The sequence below is a fragment of the Podarcis pityusensis genome (genome assembly GCF_964106645.2).
Source record: "Podarcis pityusensis genome assembly, chromosome: 1".
In the NCBI taxonomy this organism is placed as follows: Eukaryota; Metazoa; Chordata; class Lepidosauria; order Squamata; family Lacertidae; genus Podarcis; species Podarcis pityusensis.
The window spans coordinates 32,240,547-32,257,785 of record NC_138028.1 but is presented as its reverse complement, the minus strand read 5'-3'; the positions used below and the strand labels follow the sequence as shown (position 1 = coordinate 32,257,785).

Sequence of the window (17,239 nt, the reverse complement as noted above, 5' to 3'; positions counted from 1 at the left end):
ATAATGGCAACATAGAATTGCTTGCAGGATCAAATTCTAAGCGTAATCGTAAATAGTAGCTTCTTTTATCATTCTGTTCCCAGGTTGTTGTTGTTTTTATAAAAAAGACTTTTTTCCAAAACTGTAATTGCTTTTCTTATGATAGTTTAATTTGCTTTATTTTAAAATGATGCAATGCTGTAAGTGGTTGGGAAAGTGGAGTAAAAAAATGTTGAGGCTATTGTTCGTGCATGATGCCACGGTTGGTGGATATCTGCACAATACATCCCAGGCATGCGCCCCAGGGAGGTTACTTAGGTGCTGCTAACACAGCGATTTGACTTCACCCCAGAGGCACACTTCATTGTCTCTCAAACTAGAAAGATGTCAGCAATAATATGTTACGGACTTCATGGAAATAGATGTTACTGTTCCTGAATTATTGGTCTCTCCCCCCCCCCCCCCCCATATTGTGTGTGTCTTGCTTTATTGCTGTAACATAAGGATGTTAGGCTTTCCACAGTGGTGCAGCCTTGAACTGTAGTGACATGACTGCAGGTCAGTTTGTCTTGATGCCAGTCATAACCATGGGTAGGCAAACTAAGGGCCGGGGGCTGGATCCGGCCCAATCGCCTTTTAAATCTAGCCCGCGGACCGTCCAGGAATCATTGTGTTTTTACATGAGTAGAATGTGTCCTTTTATTTAAAATGCATATCTGGGTTATTTGTGGGGCCTGGCCTGCCTGGTGTTTTTGCATGAATGGAATGTGTGCTTTTATTTAAAATGCATCTCTGGGTTATTTGTGGGGCATAGGAATTTGTTTCCCCAAAAATATAGTCCGGTCCCCCACAAGGCCTGAGGGACAGTGGACTAGCCCCCTGCTGAAAAAATTTGCTGACCCCTGGTCATAACTATAAAAACAAAGATGAAGAACACTATTCTGTGATATGATCTGGAATTGTTGTGATATGATACACTATCAGTCTGTGATGTTCAGAATTTTAGACAGATTTTCACAGTAAGAGACCTCCCTTTAAGAGGGCTTATCCATACTGTTGTTTAACATGGATAGTAAGCATCCTGTACCTCCCTTAATTCTGTTGTGCATGACATTATCCTCCAAATCACTGCCTTCCCACACTTTCCCCTCAGTCCCAGGGATGCTCCAAAAAGGAAAGGGTATGAGAAAGTCTGAACTGTGGGAGTGGAAAGTGTGGGAAGGCACCAATTTAGATACTGTCATATGCACAATGGCAAATTAAGGAAGGTACAGGAATCTTCTATCCATATTAAACGACAGTATGGATGAGCACTGAATCACAGGACATAAGAGCTTATATAGCTAATTACAGTATATCCAGGTACAGTTGCTTGGAAGTTTACCCATGGACCAATGAATAATGTAATGTTTGGTCAAAGAGCTGCATAGGAATAATGGACTCTGTGCAGTTTCTTTATTTACTCAGATCTTGTCTGGTCATAGGTCTTGGAGGCCCACAACCTCAGTCTGTGAGCGTGAGGAACTCTTCAAAGTGGTCCCTGGAGATGTGGGCATCTTTGTGGACTCTAGGAGTTTTGCTAGTTTTGCCAGTAGCCTTGTTGATCACGAGATCAGCCAATTCAGGGCCCTTGGCAGTTTCACTCCCTAGAATCCTTCTGCCCTTGTTGAGCTGGGCTTTCCTGTCATTTAATAGAAAGCTTTGTGTGATGAAAAAGCAGGGAAGGCAGAAATTCAAAATTAATTTGACCAAACACCTTAGACCCATTGAAGATCTAATATTTGGCTGTGATAGCAGCAAACATTAATGCTGCTACTACCTCACCTTGGTGACCATTTAGTCCTCTGTGCCCCAATAAATAAATAAGATGGCTTGCCTTAAAGTGCAGGGAAGGCAATTACAGCAATGATAGTGGGAGCGTTTGCTAATCTCACATATTTTAGTTATACTGTTACTTCAACTTGTCACTTGCGCATCTGAGTCTGTGGTTTTTTTACTCAAAAGTTAGTTCCATTAACTTCAATGGGGCTTGCTTCCAAGTACGTAATAGTGAACAGGACTTATAAGCAAATTTCAGAATCAGAGAAGCCACGCGTCCGTGGAAATTGAGTTTAGTCCCGCCCCCTGCACTTCAAGGCACCTCATGACCCGAGGAGCGCGCGAAAATTAGTAGGGCTGGTCTTACGGCGGATAGGGAAGCATAAGCCGACCCGCCTCCCATCACTGATTGGTTACTCGATGCCACCCTGCTCTGGCATTCCGCGATTGGCAGGAGAAACAGAGCAACGCGGTCGTCGAGTGGTTCTCCCAACGTCGCTCTAAGCACTATGGATTCCCGATTGGCTAAGAAGGAAGCTGATGACTGGAGCACCCAAATGCCACTCAACCTGTCAGGGCGGCGATTCGCTAGGGACGAGGCGCGGCTGTTGGCGAGGAACGTTGTCGATCCAACCCTCGCGCGCCGATTGGCGGGTTTGCTCGGAGGAGCCGCGCTACGTGAGGGGCTGGGCCGCGGCGCCCCGCCCCTTTCCCGCCGAGCCACGCTCTCGGCCGGCCCCTGACTGGCTAGGCCGCGCCTGTGGGTGGCTAGGATGGCGGTGGCGGTGCGGGCTCTGCAGGAGCAGCTCGAGAAGGCCAAGGAGAGCCTCAAGCACGTTGACGAGAACATCCGCAAGCTCACGGGGCGGGACCCCAACGATGTGCGGTGAGGCGGGAGGAAGAGCGGGGCGGCCGGCGGGGGGGGGTTCGGCTCAGAGGGGACCGCCGCGCTCGCCCCCTGAGAGACTTCTCTGCGGTTGCCCCTTCGTGCCCGCGCCCTTTCCCTTCCCTCTCCGGGGACGCGCCCTGGGACTTCAGGGGCCCGAGAGGTGCAGCCGTTAGCCCCGTCCCTCTTCTAAAGGGTTCTGGGAAGGGACGGAGCGGGAGCGCAGAGGGAGGCCTACGAGCAGAAGCCGTTAGTGGCGTCCACGTGAGTTGCCAGGCGCGGCTGCGCCCTGCGAACGCGGCTTCCCCGCTTGGCTTCAATGGGGCTCGCTAGTTCCCAGTAAGGGCGCTTAGGGACGCAGCCTGCACCGGCGGCCTAAATTAACCCAGGTTAAGGGTGCGCTCATGCCCCAGCCTAAATCTGTAAAAGTTTCCGTAGCACAAAAGGTAGGCAAAACCCACTGCCGTCCCCCTGCATTTTCTGCTGCTTCCTTCCACGTGGGAAGTCAAGGTATTTTAATGAAATAGGCCATCAGGATCCTGCACAAGGTAGAAGCAGTCATTTCCCGTCCCCAATCACTAAAGCTGACTAATAAAGTGGGGAGTGGGGGATACATTTGCAGCAGGTCTCCAGTGGTGTTCCTTTGAGGGATGTTTTCTGTACCACTTTGCACCTTCCTGATGATTATGCCCTTGGCTTTTCCCCCCAGGCCCGCTCAAGGGAGATTATTGACCATCACAGGCCCTGGTGGAGGTAGGGGGCGTGGAAGTATATTACTTAGGTGAGTATCTGTGGATGATTAATGGAAACCAATTCTGTACCTTTCTGAGGGCAGCTTCTATGCTGTATGGAATGTTACGCTTGTATTTGAAGGCTAGAAATGAAAAGAAGGTTAAATGTTGTTTTAATACATTGATTTAAGGTAGCTAGAGTCTGAACTCAACTGCCATACTTGTACAGTGAGGGGGAAGAGAGGGTTCTGCTCATGGTCCAAAGCATATTCACAGGCAAACAAGCAAATAACTGATGGGGTTCTTGACCATTGCTTGTGTCTGTCATTGCAACTGCTGTCCTAAGGTTGCATGCAACTTCTCTTCTAACCTTAAAAAAAAAACTTCAGCAATTTCAAGTTGGACTTGTACAGTTGCTGTAATGCTAGTTTATGGCAGTGCTCAGGAGCCCACAAGATTGCTGTCTTCAAATATTTCAGTAGAAGGCATGTATAACTTGCCACTTGGCTCATATACCATTGTTATTACCAAAGGGTGGGCAGCCAACCATGCTATTCTAAGGGTTACAGATCCTCTGCTGTTGTAGCCTAACACTGGCATGGTATGGTACAGTGGTACCTCGGGTTAAGAACTTAATTCATTTTGGAGGTCTGTTCTTAACCTGAGACTGTTCTTAACCTGAGGTACCACTTTAGCTAATGGGGCCTCCTGCTGCTGCCACTGCGCAATTTCTGTTCTCATCCTGAAGCAAAGTTCTTAACCCAAGGTACTATTTCTGGTTTAGCGGAGTCTGTAAACTGAAGCGTCTGTAACCTGAGGAACCACTGTACTTGAAGGCTATTGCAACAGAGCTCTGGCTGGTTTTTATTGGATGTAGTTTTAGGCTCTGCTTGCACAGCAGTCTTTGCAGTCCTACAGATATTTGGCCTACTTGGTATTTAGTTTTGGTACTGGAAAGTTTAAAATTGCTAGATATATTCACATTTCTAGAGTTTCTTTAAAATGCTCTTAAAAGGAAGGAATTAGCTTTTGAATTTGTGGCATTGTGTAACTTAGGGATTAGTTACTTTTGTGGGTGGTTTATTTTTTAAAAGTCACATCTTCCACCCTTGGTGGCTTTTCTGAATTGGAAGGGATACTTAGTTTGTTCTGTGTATGAGAGTTGGATATATATACATGGGCAGAGAGAGAGGGAGATATTTATGTGAGGTGGGGGAATAGAGGGTAGGTATGTGTTTGAGGGGGCGCTGTGGGGTAAAACCTCAGCGCCTAGGACTTGCTGATTGCATGGTCGGCAGTTCAAATCCCCGCGGCGGGGTGAGCTCCCGTCGTTCGGTCCCAACCCCTGCCCACCTAGCAGTTCGAAAGCACCCTTAAGTGCAAGTAGATAGGTACCGCTTTATAGCGGGAAGGTAAACGGTGTTTCCGTGTGCTGCTCTGGTGCCGGTTCGCCAGAGCAGCTTCGTCACGCTGGCCACGTGACCCGGAAGTGTCTGCGGAAAGCGCTGGCTCCCGGCCTCTAGAGTGAGATGAGCGCACAATCCTAGAGTCTGTCAAGACTGGCCCATACGGGCAGGGGTACCTTTACCTTTACCTATGTGTTTGAGAGGGAGAGATGTACTTGCAGCAGTGTGTATGTGAAGTACAGTATATGGGTGTGTGAGAGCTGCATGTGTGTACTGAGAGGCTTTCTCTTGCATCTCACCCAAATACAGTCATACCTTGGAAGTCAAACAGAATCCATTCTGGAAGTCCGTTTGACTTCCAAAACATTTGGAAACCAAAGTGCGGCTTCTGATTTCCTGCAGGAGGCTCCTGCACCAATCAGAAGCCGCACTGGATGTTCGGGTTCCGATAATCATTCGAAAACTGAAACACTCATTTCCGGGTTTTGATCATTCGGGAACGTCCCCTGTAGTGAACGTCCCCTGACAATGGAAACAGAGAAGAGCACTCTCTAGCAATCTTGAGGCATAAGCAAGCTGGTTTAGGGAGATGTTCTTCAATTATTTGGGCCGCAAACCATTTAGCGGCTTAATAAAGTACTAACATTTGGAATTGGGCTTTGCAGCAAATAGGCTGCCATGGTAGTTCTTTCAGAATTGATGTGATATGATTCCATCAGGATAAAGCAACAGCCTTGTTAATGGGTAGCCAGGGGGCCCGTGTGTCTGGGTCTTTGATGCAGGATACTGGACATCTTTCCTCTTTAAACTTAACTTTTTTACAGGGCAACTGGTAACACTTCAAAGTACAGCACTGGTGAGACCCTAGACACCTCCCATTCAAATTTCCCAACGTGCACTTGTCTATTTTTAAATACGTACCTAAATATGTACATAAACAGCAGCTCTAGACTGTGGGTGGGGTGGAGGGCCCAATCCACATATAGTATACTGGCCCAGGAAATCCCTGTTGCCACGCTGTAGCTCTGAGTTCTCCCTGACAGCCAGTTTATTTCTCCCCTTCAAATGACAGCTGAAATTGGCACCTATACATAAAAATAAGCATATGCAAATATTTAATGTAGGCCTCTGCTCTGAGTCTTTTCAGTACCCGACAATGCTCCTCTGCTGAACTGTATTCTGCACTAGTGAAAGTTTTCAAGGGCAGCTCCTTGTACAACACATTTCAGTGTTCCATTTGAGAGATAAGCAGAATGTGCATCATGGTGGCAAGACTGTCTGTTCAGGAATGTTCCTACCTGGTGATAAGGTCAAACCTGGGAAGGGCAGTTTGTGAAACTGGGGCTACCTTGGCTTCTAGTGACAACTCTGGATGTAAGTGTGTCCCCAAGCTGCAAACCTGCTTCTTCATGGAAGGTGCACCCCCATCTGAAACAAGCCAAGTACCTAATTTATCAACATAAGAACCACTTTCTCACAATTCTTTATTGTCAGCTTTCAATCTGTTAGCCCATTACGGAGCCAAGCACTGGTTCAGCACCTGAGCACCCTCACCTAACTCAGATTTTAAAAAAAGAAAAGAAATAGAGCTGATTTTCTTTGTTAGACTGATTACATCTTTCTTTTACCCTCTGATCTCACCTTGTTGTTGTTGTTGTTGTTGTTTAGTCGTTTAGTCGTGTCCGACTATTCGTGACCCCATGGACCAGAGCACGCCAGGCACTTCTGTCCTCCACTGCCTCCCGCAGTTTGATCAAACTCATGCTGGTAGCTTCAAGAACACCATCCAACCATCTCATTCTCTGCCGTCCCCTTCTCCTTGTGCCCTCCATCTTTCCCAACATCAGGGTCTTTTCCAGGGAGTCTTCTCTTCTCATGAGGTGGCCAAAGTATTGGAGCCTCAGCTTCAGGATCTGTCCTTCCAGTGAGCACTCAGGGCTGATTTCCTTCAGAATGGAGAGGTTTGATCTTCTTGCAGTCCATGGGACTCTCAAGAGTCTCCTCCAGCACCATAATTCAAAAGCATCAATTCTTCGGCGATCAGCCTTCTTTATGGTCCAGCTCTCACTTCCATACATCACTACTGGGAAAACCATGGCTTTTACTATACGGACCTTTGTTGGCAAGGTGATGTCTCTGCTTTTTAAGATGTTGTCTAGGTTTGCCATCGCCTTTCTCCCAAGGAGCAGGCGTCTTTTAATTTCGTGACTGCTGTCACCATCTGCAGTGATCATGGAGCCCAAGAAAGTAAAATCTCTCACTGCCTCCATTTCTTCCCCTTCTATTTGCCAGGAGGTGATGGGCCCAGTGGCCATGATCTTCGTTTTTTTGATGTTGAGCTTCAGACCATATTTTGCGCTCTCCTCTTTCACCCTCATTAAAAGGTTCTTTAATTCCTCTTCACTTTCTGCCATCAAGGTTGTGTCATCTGCATATCTGAGGTTGTTGATATTTCTTCCAGCAATCTTAATTCCGGCTTGGGATTCATCCAGCCCAGCCTTTCGCATGATGAATTCTGCATATAAGTTAAATAAGCAGGGAGACAATATACAGCCTTGCCGTACTCCTTTCCCAATTTTGAACCAATCAGTTGTTCCATATCCAGTTCTAACTGTAGCTTCTTGTCCCACGTAGATATTTCTCAGGAGACAGATGAGGTGATCAGGCACTCCCATTTCTTTAAGAACTTGCCATAGTTTGCTGTGGTCGACACAGTCAAAGGCTTTTGCATAGTCAATGAAGCAGAAGTAGATGTCTTTCTGGAACTCTCTAGCTTTCTCCATAATCCAGCGCATGTTTGCAATTTGGTCTCTGGTTCCTCTGCCTCTTCTAAATCCAGCTTGCACTTCTGGGAGTTCTCGGTCCACATACTGCTTGAGCCTTCCTTGTAGAATTTTAAGCATAACCTTGCTAGCATGTGAAATGAGTGAAATTGTGCGGTAGTTGGAGCATTCTTTGGCACTGCCTTTCTTTGGGATTGGGATGTAGACTGATCTTCTCCAATCCTCTGGCCACTGCTGAGTTTTCCAAACTTGCTGGCATATTGAGTGTAGCACCTTAACAGCATCATCTTTTAAAATTTTAAACAGTTCAGCTGGAATACCATCACTTCCACTGGCCTTGTTATTTGCAGTGCTTTCTAAGGCCCATTTGACTTCACTTTCCAGGATGTCTGGCTCAAGGTCAGCAACCACACTACCTGGGGTGTACGAGACATCCATATCTTTCTGGTATAATTCCTCTGTGTATTCTTGCCACCTCTTCTTGATGTCTTCTGCTTCAGTTAGGTCTTTACCACTTTTGTCCTTTATTATGGTAATCTTTGTACGAAATGTTCCTTTCATATTTCCGATTTTCTTGAACAGATCTCTAGTTCTTCCCATTCTGTTGTTTTCCTCTATTTCTTTGCATTGCTCGTTTAAGAAGGCCTTCTTGTCTCTCCTTGCTATTCTTTGGAAATCTGCATTAAATTTCCTGTATCTTTCACTATCTCCCTCGCATTTTGCTTGCCTTCTCTCCCCCGCTATTTGTAAGGCCTCGTTGGACAGCCACTTTGCTTTCTTGCATTTCTTTTCCATTGGGATGGTTTTAGTTGCTGCCTCCTGTATAATGTTGCGAGCCTCCAACCATAGTTCTTCAGGCACTCTGTCCACCAAATCTAAATCCTTAAACCTGTTCCTCACTTCCACTGTGTATTCATAAGGGATTTGATTTAGATTGTATCTTACCGGCCCAGTGGTTTTTCCTACTTTCTTCAGTTTAAGCTTGAATTTTGCTATAAGAAGCTGATGATCTGAGCCACAGTCAGCTCCAGGTCTTGTTTTTGCTGACTGTATAGAGCTTCTCCATCTTTGGCTGCAGAGAATATAATCAATCTGATTTCGATGTTGTCCATCTGGTGATGTCCATGTGTAGAGTCGTCTCTTGTGTTGTTGGAAAAGCGTGTTTGTGATGACCAGCTTGTTCTCTTGACAGAACTCTATTAGCCTTTGCCCTGCTTCATTTTGATCTCCAAGGCCAAACTTGCCAGTTGTTCCTTTTATCTCTTGATTCCCTACTTTAGCATTCCAATCCCCTATAATGAGAAGAACATCCTTGTTTGGTGTCACTTCTATAAGGTCTTGTAAGTCTTCATAGAACTGGTCAATTTCAGTTTCTTCAGCACCAGTAGTTGGTGCATAAACTTGGATTACTGTGATGTTAAAAGGTCTGCCTTGGATTCGTATCGAGATCATTCTATCATTTTTGAGACTGCATCCCAGTACAGCTTTCGCCACTCTTTTGTTGACTATGAGGGCCACTCCATTTCTTTTACGGATTTCTTGCCCACAGTAGTAGATATGATAGTCATCCGAACTGAATTCGCCCATTCCCGTCCATTTTAGCTCACTGATGCCCAGGATGTCAATATTTATTCTTGCCATCTCATTTTTGACCACATCCAACTTACCCAGGTTCATGGTTCTTACATTCCAGGTTCCTATGCAATATTTTTCTTTACAGCATTGGACTTTCCTTTCGCTTCCATGCATATCCACAACTGAGCGTCCTTTCGGCTTTGGCCCAGCCGCTTCATCAGCTCTGGATCTACTTGTACTTGTCCTCCGCTCTTCCCCAGTAGCATGTTGGACACCTTCCGACCTGAGGGGCTCATCTTCCAGCGTCATAACTTTTATATGCCTGTTGTCTTTGTCCATGGAGTTTTCTTGGCAGGGATACTGGAGTGGCTTGCCGGTTCCTACTCCAGGTGGATCACGTTTGGTCAAAACTCTCCACTATGACCTGTTCATCTTGGGTGCCCTGCTCGGCATAGTTCATAGCTTCTCTGAGTTCTTCAAGCCCCTTCGCCACGGCAAGGCAGTGATCCATGAAGGGGCTGATCTCACCTAGTGGCTTCATATAAATGTTAGAGAGCATGGTGTGACTTCTGTAAAACTTGCTGCACACAAAGCAAGACATTGAACTTTAGTTTTATGGGGTCTTGGCATTATAAACTTGCTTGGAGCATACTGATCTGATACACTGATGCGCTCTTTTGTTTCAGGCGTGGATTCTCGGATAGCGGAGGAGGACCCCCAGCCAAACAGAGGGATCTAGAAGGGGCGACCAATAGGTGAGCAGAGAATGAAATGGGACTGAATTCAACAGGATTGAATGAAGTTAGAGACAAGAACAGCATGCCATCTTAGCTGACTCAGTATATTTCTGTAGTGCATTTCTACATGGTTTTTATATAGCACTCAAGGCTGTGTATAATTTAATATGATTGTTTGCAATTTCAGACATACAAAAGGAACTGGGAGGGAAGAAAGGAAAAACCATTCATGTATCAGTTCTTCTTTAATTAAGTTGCATATAATTCCTCTTGGAATTCTACACTAGCAAATAAGTTATACTGGTGTATCTTGATTCTGTGTGGTATTTTAAATAGGATTTCAGTAGAACACCTTTTTTGTCTTGAGTACCCGTAAATTGTGTAGGAGTTGCTACCCTACAATATGTTCTGTAGAAAGAAAAGTAAGCGGACTTTAAAAGTGAGGTCTCCATCTTTAAAAAGATGCTGTAATAAAGCAACAGATTTAGCAAGCAGCTAATCTGCATTCACCGGAGAGTTCATTGGATCCCAGCAACAATATGGACAGAGAGGTTGGATCAAAGCAGTCTGAAGCACAGTATCTTGATTTTAGTGTAGTTATTTTGCTTTTATTAACATCATTTTCTAAGCCAATTGAAACATTTTCCTTGGTTCTAGTATAAAATGGATGCCTTTGATACTCTCTTAAATTTAGGCTAGCTGGGGAACGTCGGACAAGGAGAGAATCACGCCATGAAAGCGACGCAGAGGATGATGATGTTAAAAAAGTAAGGGATACCTAAAAGTTGGTGGGTAGAGAGGCGAAAGAAATGTAGAAAAGCTTCCATTAACCTGGATTTGACCTATCCTTACAGCCAGCGTTGCAGTCTTCTGTTGTTGCTACCTCCAAAGAACGAACACGCCGAGATCTTATTCAAGATCAAAACATGGATGAAAAGGGAAAACAAAGGTATCTTACAATGTTGTTTACTGTAACCACAATGTTTTCAAACTCCAAGAGCATAATACAAATTATGAAAGAAATGTTCTTTCTTGCACAGAAAACTTTGTCCAATATTTTATGCTGTCCTAGTCTGACATCTTTCCGCAGGGCCTGCAAGACAGAGCTGTTCCACCAGGCCTTTGGCCAGGGCACAGCCTGACTCCCTCCGTCGGCAATCTTCGCGGAGCTCTGGCCCAATGGTTGCCAGTGGCTTGAATTAATTAATTTTATAACGAATGATTTTAGACTGTTGTTTATGCTGTACTTTTGTACTGTTTTATTGTTGTTAGCCGCCCTGAGCCCGGCTTCGGCTGGGGAGGGCGGGATATAAATAAAATTTATTATTATTATTATTATTATTATTATTATTATTATTATTTCTTAAGAAGTGTGTGTACAGGTACTGACTGCACCAGACAACTCAACCCAGCTTCCATGTTTATTTAAGTTGCCTTGCACAGTTTGCTTTGCCTGTTGATTTGTAAGTCAAAATAAGTTGCTTATGTACTTATTTCAGACTGTTGTTTTGATTATTCCAGGAATGTAAAAGCTCTGGGTAGAGATTTATCATGTTGTGTTTTTCAAAGATAGGCATCCTGCCAGATAATTTTTTTCTAAAATGTTCCCTTCTTGGTTTTTTTTTAGTTTGATATGAACCAGTCTAATTCAGAAGTAAGTCCCATTGATGTTGGTGGGATTTCAGCCTTGGTCTTTAAAGAATACTGCAAATTAGCAGCTATTGTACTTTTTTATGCTTTTCTGTGCAAAATCTTGGGAAAATTTGTTAAAATTTGTTTGTCATTAAAATTTGTTTATGAGGTTTGGGTGATGAAACTGGATTTTACAGTCTGCTAGAGAAATAAAAACATATTTATTAATTGTATAGATTTGTATCCCACTTTTCAGGGAGAAATCATATAAAGCAGCTGACAAAATATCTAAAAACATGAATAAGTTCAGATTTGAGCTGTGGGAGCTCTGTTGCCCCTGCCCAACAACATTCTGTGCTGGCTTCTTTTATGAGGAAGGCTATTTAAAGGTCTCACTTTTAGACAGTGCATTGTGTTGAGCCGCTTGTATATAAACTTCAGATACGTAGTTTGTGGGAAAGTATCCAAATAATTTTTTGGGGAAATTATTTCTTAATTCAAGCACCATCTCATATGTATTAGTTGGGGTGGGGCTGGAATGCTGGGCTGGAATTTATTTTCAGGCTGTGACCATTGTGCTTGGGGTTCTGACAGTAAGAGATGTTCTACAGTGGAGTGGACTCCCTCGAAAGGTTGTAGATTCTCCATCCTTGGAAGTTCTTAAGCAGAGATTGCCTGGCAATCTGTCAGGGTTGTTTTAGTTGAATTTCCTGCATTGCAAGGGAATGGACTAGATGACCCTTGGGGGGGGGATTCCCTCCCAACTTAACAGTTCTATGATTCTCCGTATGGGCCAAAGTTCTTGCTCAAACAGCTAGCCCTCAACAAAAAAGTACGTCAAAAGAAGATGACTATATTTTCAGTGCAATGTTGCTTACAAAATGGCAAATCATTTCTTGAGGTTCCTTATGAAAAGTCACAACAATGTTTTTCCTTTTATTAAAAATCAGTCTGTTTAATGTATTTTATTGTTGTCTTCAATCTTAGATAAAACTTTTGGATGTCTTTGGGTCATATATTAAGAACTTGATTTAATTTAATATGTTTGGAAATTATATGCTATTGTTGATAAAGCTATCCACTGGAATTATCTTGTTATCTTCTCATGTTGGTTGTTGAAATTTGCAATGTCCACTAGTTATGTTTCTTTTTAAATAGCTTTTGCACCCTGTATTATTATTGTAGCCTTTTTATAATTCATGTGCCATTAACTAACAACCTTGGAAGATTTGGAAAACTGTTTCAATAGGTATGCATAATGGACACATATGAAAGTCGATCATATAATCATATCTTTTTACTCCTTTTCTTTTCTAGGAATCGGCGCATATTTGGCCTGTTGATGGGTACTCTTCAGAAGTTCAAACAAGAATCAACAGTTGCTACTGAAAGGGTATTAACTCAATACCTTGTAATGTTCATTAGAGGAGAGAGAGAGTACTACTTCTTTTGAATGACAGAATTGTATACTGTCTTGTGCGAAGAAACTTACTGCTAGTAACCCAGTAGCTCAGATTTTTCATTGTGGAAACATGAGGTCTTTAAAGTCATTTTTCAAGTGTAAAGGGAAACAGTGAGCATTCCTAAAACTTTACTTAAGCCTATTAAGTTCAATAGAACATGGCTCCTACTACAAATACAGTTCTGTATGGCGACCCTAAACTGGGTTCTGGCAACCAGCTGGGAAAACTCCTAGTAACTGCCAGCAGCCTAGAGAGGTCATGCTTAGGTTTCATATGCCCTGCCTTTAGTTGGCTATATAGTTGAATTTTTATTATTATTTACTTGTCTCTGGTTCCATAACAATTTGAAAACAGATTAGAAAGAGGGGGGTGCACAGAGCTCCTATTGGTTGCCAGGCTTCAGGTCATAAGTTGGAGAGATGTAATTGCCTTGCCTGGCACTGCTTTACTGTAAATGTGGATTGCTTGATACACAAGGAGTGCTCAATACCTTAGGGGAGCAGAAATGAAAAAACCAACCACTATAAGCAGTGACTTGTCCAGCCAAAAGTTGTGGGCCATCTTGCAATAATTAGATAAAGACTTCAGTATTGATCGGATTCCAGAACAGGAGTCGGCCAGCTATTAAGTGGTATATAAACTAATAATAAAATTTCTGAGCTCACCTTAAGCAAATCTGAAACTGTTTCTCCACTTCAGCAAAAAAGACGGCAAGAAATTGAACAGAAACTTGAAGTGCAGGCAGAGGAAGAGAGAAAGCAGGTTGAAAATGAGAGGCGAGAGCTCTTTGAGGAAAGACGTGCTAAACAAACAGAGCTGCGGCTATTGGAACAGAAAGTTGAACTTGCTCAGCTGGTGAGTCAAAATTCAAGCAGCTGCTATGTGGTGTTTGTGTTGTGGACAATACTAAAAAAATAAAAATCTTTCTTTTACCAGCAAGAAGAATGGAATGATCATAATGCCAAAATAATTAAATATATAAGAACAAAGACAAAGCCTCATCTGTTCTACATACCTGGCAGAATGTGTCCTGCTACCCAGAAGCTGTTTGATGATTCCCAAAAAAAATTAAATGGTATGTTACTTTTGGTAGGGTAGAAACATTTTCTTTTATATAAGCTCTTCTGGCATTTCAATAGAAAAAGTTAAACTGATATTGATAAGGCAGTAAAGCGAACTTGCATCTTAGTCAAAGGGTCAGTTCTGGGCGTCTGCACGTTTACACAAAAACATAAAGCCAGAACTGGCCCACCCAAAAGGTGGAGGATTGCCTACCCAGCTTTGGGAAGTTGGTGCAAAGGCCCTGGCAGGGTCCTAGAGTCCTGGTTCTGGGGTTTAGGAAAATCCTCAGAACAGCACATAGTTGCAAGTGGGGTTTTTCCATCTTGCAAGATGATGTGCTTGCACAAACAGAACATTTGTAATGGTGTGATATTGGAATTCCAGCCCAAGTGATTGACAGATCCAACTACCCCATAAAGTTTGTCTCTAGGGGGTTGGGGAGATAAGGATTTTGCCCACCTGTTGGATCCAGTTATAAATTATTTCTTAATGTGAAACTTTACTGCTCATAACTGCCAGTAGCCTGTAATTCAAAAATATGTGACAAATGCCCCAATTCACAAGTGCACATTCTGATCTCTTAACATGGATGATCGCTTGTCTGTATGAAACTTTCCTTGTGTGAAGTGGTTCAAGTGATCTATCAGTAAGATGGAACCATGCTAAGTACCCACAATAAGCTTAGTGTGTCTTCTTTCGTTCTGCAGCACTGTTTGAAAATAGGCGCATTGAGTTTGCTGAGCAAATTAACAAAATGGAAGCCAGGCCCAGGCGACAATCTCTGAAGGAAAAAGAACACCAGGAGGTGCAGAAGGAAGAAAAGAAGGAAGACCAGAACAAGGAGCAAGAAGAGGGTAAGGCGGTTCAGCAGGTGGAAGAGATGGAGACAGGTAATCGAAGCAATGATGTAGAAATGGAAGAGGTAGGGGAAGAAAAGGAGGTAGGTGCTAGTCACAGTGATGGAGAGATAGAACAGGAGGAGGAGGAGCAGAAAGAGGAAATGGAGGTTAAGGTAGATGAGGGACCAGAGATTAAGGAGAATGATAGGCAGCAGGATAATCAGGAGGAGGATGTTGTGTTAGGGAAAGAGGAAGGTGAAAACACGCTGCCAGTAGATGGCGAGCAGGATGTGATGGAAACCAATGAGGCAGATCATGCAGAGCCACTAGAAAATGAGAATAGCAAAGAAGTGGAACCAGAAATGGAGAGTAATGCTCAACCAGAGCAGGAAGGGCCTGTTGCTCCCTTGGAGAAAGAGGAAAGCAACAAGCCAGAAGTGGAAGCTGAACCAGAGGAGGCAGAAGAGAAGGAGCCGGAATCCATTGCAGTGTCCGAGGCTGAGGTCCAGCCTCGACCAGAGGCTGTGCTTCAGCCACAGCCTTCACCACAGTTGGAATCCACTCAAGATCAAGAGCCTCAGGTAGACAAAGAAGAAACGGTAGTGCCTGAGAATCTGCCTGAAACTCAGGCAGACCAAATCCAGGCAGTAACCGTAGAAGTCAAGAACAAGGTTAGGAGCAGGAGCAGAGGTAGAGCAAGGAACAAAGGCAGCAAGAGTCGAAGTCGCAGTACTAGCAGCAGCACCAGTAGTACTAGTTCTACAAGCAGTAGTAGCGGCAGCAGTTCTAGCAGCGGCACCAGCAGTAGTCGGAGTAGTTCCTCCAGCAGCAGCAGCACTAGCGGAAGCAGCAGTCGAGAGAGTAGCAGTAGTTCCAGCAGCAGCGAGAGCAGAAGTCGAAGCAGAGGGCGTGGGCACAATAGGGATAGGAAGCGTAGGAGGAGCCTGGATCGAAAGCGAAGGGATAATGCAGGAGTAGACAGGAGTCACAAGTCTTCGAAAGGTAGCAGCAGAGATGCGAAAGGATCAAAGGATAAAAGTTCAAGGTCGGACAGAAAGAGGTCTATATCAGAAAGTAGTCGGTCAGGCAAAAGAACTTCGCGGAGTGAAAGAGACCGTAAATCAGACAGGAAAGACAAAAGGCGTTGACAGAAGAGACCAGGCTCCCTAGCCTAATCTTTGCAGCAGAAGATTACTTGATGAGTGAAAGGATTCCATGTGGGGAAGAAAAGGCTGCCTTAATTGCATGCTGTATAAAATCTTTTGGAGAAATGCAGACTCTTTACCAGGCAATTCTCGTGCTTTTTACATGATTTTGTAAAAGGTTACTTATCAAATTATGTGACGATGCAAAAGTGTACAAATAAAAGGATTGACAACCCCTTCATCTTTTTAAATCTCCTCTACTTAAGAGTTTCTGTATATTTTAATAGGTACATAGTTACATTTGTGTGAATCATTTCTGTATCAGATATTTTTTTTTGTAGAAATAAATGTGTATTTTACAGAGGTGTGAGAGCCTGTTGCCGCTTCATCTCGCATAGATATCTTTCTCCTTTTGCCATACTTCATACAGAGTGTTTAAATATTCTGCCTATTAACACTTCCCCTCTTAATTGCTAAAAGTGAATTCTCAAGTTCTGTGAAGGAGCACACACCTGTGCATAATCCAGGTTTTCTTTTCTGTGCTTTCGTTATACAAATTGATGCCAGCTTTTACTAACGTTCCTTGGTGAACTAACTGCCCATATACAGAAGCCAAGTGAGTGTATCAAGCCAATTCTAATTACTTGGCCACCTAAAATCTGTTTAGAAACTTCATGTAGTTATTTCAACAAGCCTTGCCTCTCCCCTAGTTTTAGAGTAATGCTTAGATTTTTTTTTTAAAAAAAACCTTGCATCTCATTTATTTCTGTGCTTTGCAGTATGTTGCAGGAGGCCTATGGGTAACTTCAAAACTAGATTATTGTTGGCCACAGGCTAAACTTTCAAATGCCAATAAAAATGCAGTATACCATTAAATTAATCGGGGGTTAAGCTGTTGTATTTATGAATACCTGTTGATGGAGGAAAGTGGATTCAAAACTTGGAATTTCTGTAACATCTAAAGCAAGTCGATGGCAATATAGTTGGTGTAAAAAGGTGACATACTGTTTTTAAACTTCCTACAAGTGTATTCATTGGCTTGTTCTGTAAAAGTCTAAATAAAGGTAGCTTTATATACTATTTTCTGTATTCTGCATTTACTGTTTGTTTAATGAGAAGTTTTTTTATACTTGTCGTTCACCTACCAAAACCAAATGGTTTGACACAAATTAGAATTCCCATT

General features: G+C 43.4%; 1 protein-coding gene and 1 long non-coding RNA gene across 2 annotated transcripts; one reads left to right on the top strand and one right to left on the bottom strand.

Annotated features, from left to right (window-relative positions):
• Nucleotides 1–1,420: 1,420 nt before the first annotated feature.
• Nucleotides 1,421–2,358, bottom strand: LOC308462564. The gene is made up of 2 exons (XR_013979209.1): nucleotides 2,165–2,358; nucleotides 1,421–1,660 (listed from the first exon to the last, which is right to left on the bottom strand). It is a non-coding gene; the product is annotated as an uncharacterized lncRNA (long non-coding RNA).
• Nucleotides 2,359–2,499: 141 nt separating this feature from the next.
• PNN (pinin, desmosome associated protein) lies at nucleotides 2,500–17,136 on the top strand. Its single transcript, XM_080978089.1, has 9 exons — nucleotides 2,500–2,683; nucleotides 3,393–3,464; nucleotides 9,865–9,933; nucleotides 10,610–10,682; nucleotides 10,770–10,864; nucleotides 12,865–12,940; nucleotides 13,710–13,865; nucleotides 13,947–14,085; nucleotides 14,780–17,136. Exons 1-9 carry the CDS (start codon nucleotides 2,571–2,573, stop codon nucleotides 16,057–16,059), a joined length of 2,073 nt encoding a protein of 690 aa, XP_080834215.1. The 5' UTR covers nucleotides 2,500–2,570; the 3' UTR covers nucleotides 16,060–17,136.
• Nucleotides 17,137–17,239: the final 103 nt, after the last annotated feature.